The sequence below is a fragment of the Loa loa genome (assembly GCF_000183805.2).
Source record: "Loa loa unplaced genomic scaffold supercont3.161, whole genome shotgun sequence".
NCBI classification, from domain to species: domain Eukaryota; kingdom Metazoa; phylum Nematoda; class Chromadorea; order Rhabditida; family Onchocercidae; genus Loa; species Loa loa.
Genome location: NW_018108341.1, coordinates 75,060 through 76,800, shown reverse-complemented (window position 1 = coordinate 76,800; position 1,741 = coordinate 75,060). Strand labels below are relative to the sequence as shown.

The 1,741-nt window shown below is 20.3% G+C and overlaps 1 protein-coding gene across 1 annotated transcript; it reads left to right on the top strand.

The window, feature by feature from the left end:
• Window positions 1–400: 400 nt before the first annotated feature.
• Window positions 401–574, top strand: LOAG_15274 (hypothetical protein; the record flags this gene model as incomplete). Its single annotated transcript, XM_003150764.2, has 1 exon — window positions 401–574. Exon 1 carries the CDS (start codon window positions 404–406, stop codon window positions 572–574), a length of 171 nt encoding a protein of 56 aa, XP_003150812.1. The 5' UTR covers window positions 401–403.
• Between the last annotated feature and the right edge of the window lie 1,167 nt (window positions 575–1,741).

Here is a 1,741-nt window from a genome sequence, read left to right as displayed (position 1 = left end):
TAATAATAATAATAATAATAATAATAATAATAATAATAATAATAATAATAATAATAATAATAATAATAATAATAATAATAATAATAATAATAATAATAATAATAATAATAATAATAATAATAATAATAATAATAATAATAATAATAATAATAATAATAATAATAATAATAATAATAATAATAATAATAATAATAATAATAATAATAATAAGATTATAATAATGAAAATAATAATAACAATAAGAATTTTTAATTGATAATTGATAAAGCAGGATTTAAATTTTAATTTCGATTTTTAAAAATTGACTTTTATATTATTTTATTTATTTTTTATTATTATTTCAGGTACTGTTAATATACCATTTTGTCCATCACGTCCAATGATTCCAATATTTTTAATCGTCATGGGTTGTTTGTATATTCTTTGGAGTATGCTACGAATTTATGCCTTCTGGCCACGTTCACGTGCTGATACGTTAGGCATTGATTTGACGTGTAAAACATTTGAGGGAATAATGATCGTTGCTATATTTGTTTGGCTTTTTTTAGGTAATTTCAACAATACTATAAATTAATACAATTCTTTTTCCTTCCTTTTCTTTATACTAACTAATAATTAATAGCAAAACAAAGTAATTAATTAGGTGAACAAAAATTTTAAATAATAAAATTTTATTTGAAATTCATTAAATTGGATTAAAATCTACTTCGAAAAATTTGAGTTTATTTCATAATCTCTTTTAAATATCAAAATTTTAAAAGAAAATGAAAATTATATAACAAAATCCTAAAATATTTTTGAAATATTTTAAATTTTAAATTTATTGTAAACAAACTTACATATCATTCAATAACTTGAAGTTCTTCTCATTTCCAAATTATAATTTAATTTTTTCGATTTAAACTTCAAATTTCACTTACAAAAACTTATCGCCCTTTTTTTTCAGGTTGTATTTGGATTTATGGCCCAGAACAAAATATAAATTTCGACCGCATTTATTTCCAATCTTATCACTGCGACAATTTCGCTTATTGGACAGCATTTATCAGTGTTACTTTACATTCAACGATAATTCTATCAGCATTATTGCTTCTCATTTGTTTCCTTTGTATTGCAATCTTAAAAGATAACAAACAATAATTTGTATAAATTTTTTTTTTTTGGAAATTAATTAATCCATGTTTATGCAAATTTGTATAAAATTTTTGATCAGAAATTAATTAATCCATGTTTACGCAATACTTTTGTTTATGTTCATCTTTTTTGCCATCAGAAATAACAAACACAGAAAGTTTTTGCTAATTAATTTTCCTTTACAGAAATTAAATTGTAATATTTTGAACTAATTTCTTTGAAACTGAATAATACTTATACAATATGACAAATGACAGTTAACCTGAAACTATTGCCACAAAAGAGAAAATTTCATTTATTTGTTCGAATAATCAAAACTTTTCAATGAAACGTAAGAAAAAAAAAGGATTGCCTGTTATCTTAATTTTTTAAAAGAAATATTTGTATATTTAAGCATTTTATCTTCTGTTTTTTGGAACTTTTTAGTACTAAATGATTTGAAGATATTCGGTAAGGAATTTGTTTCGTTTTTAATTAATGCCAATTTAAAGTTTGAAATTTCGATTTTTGCAAATGTAAAAATATTATTAAATAAAATAAAATATTTTGAATTTAAATGATAAACACTGAAATATGATACCTTGTCGCGAATTCTGATTCGCGAGAC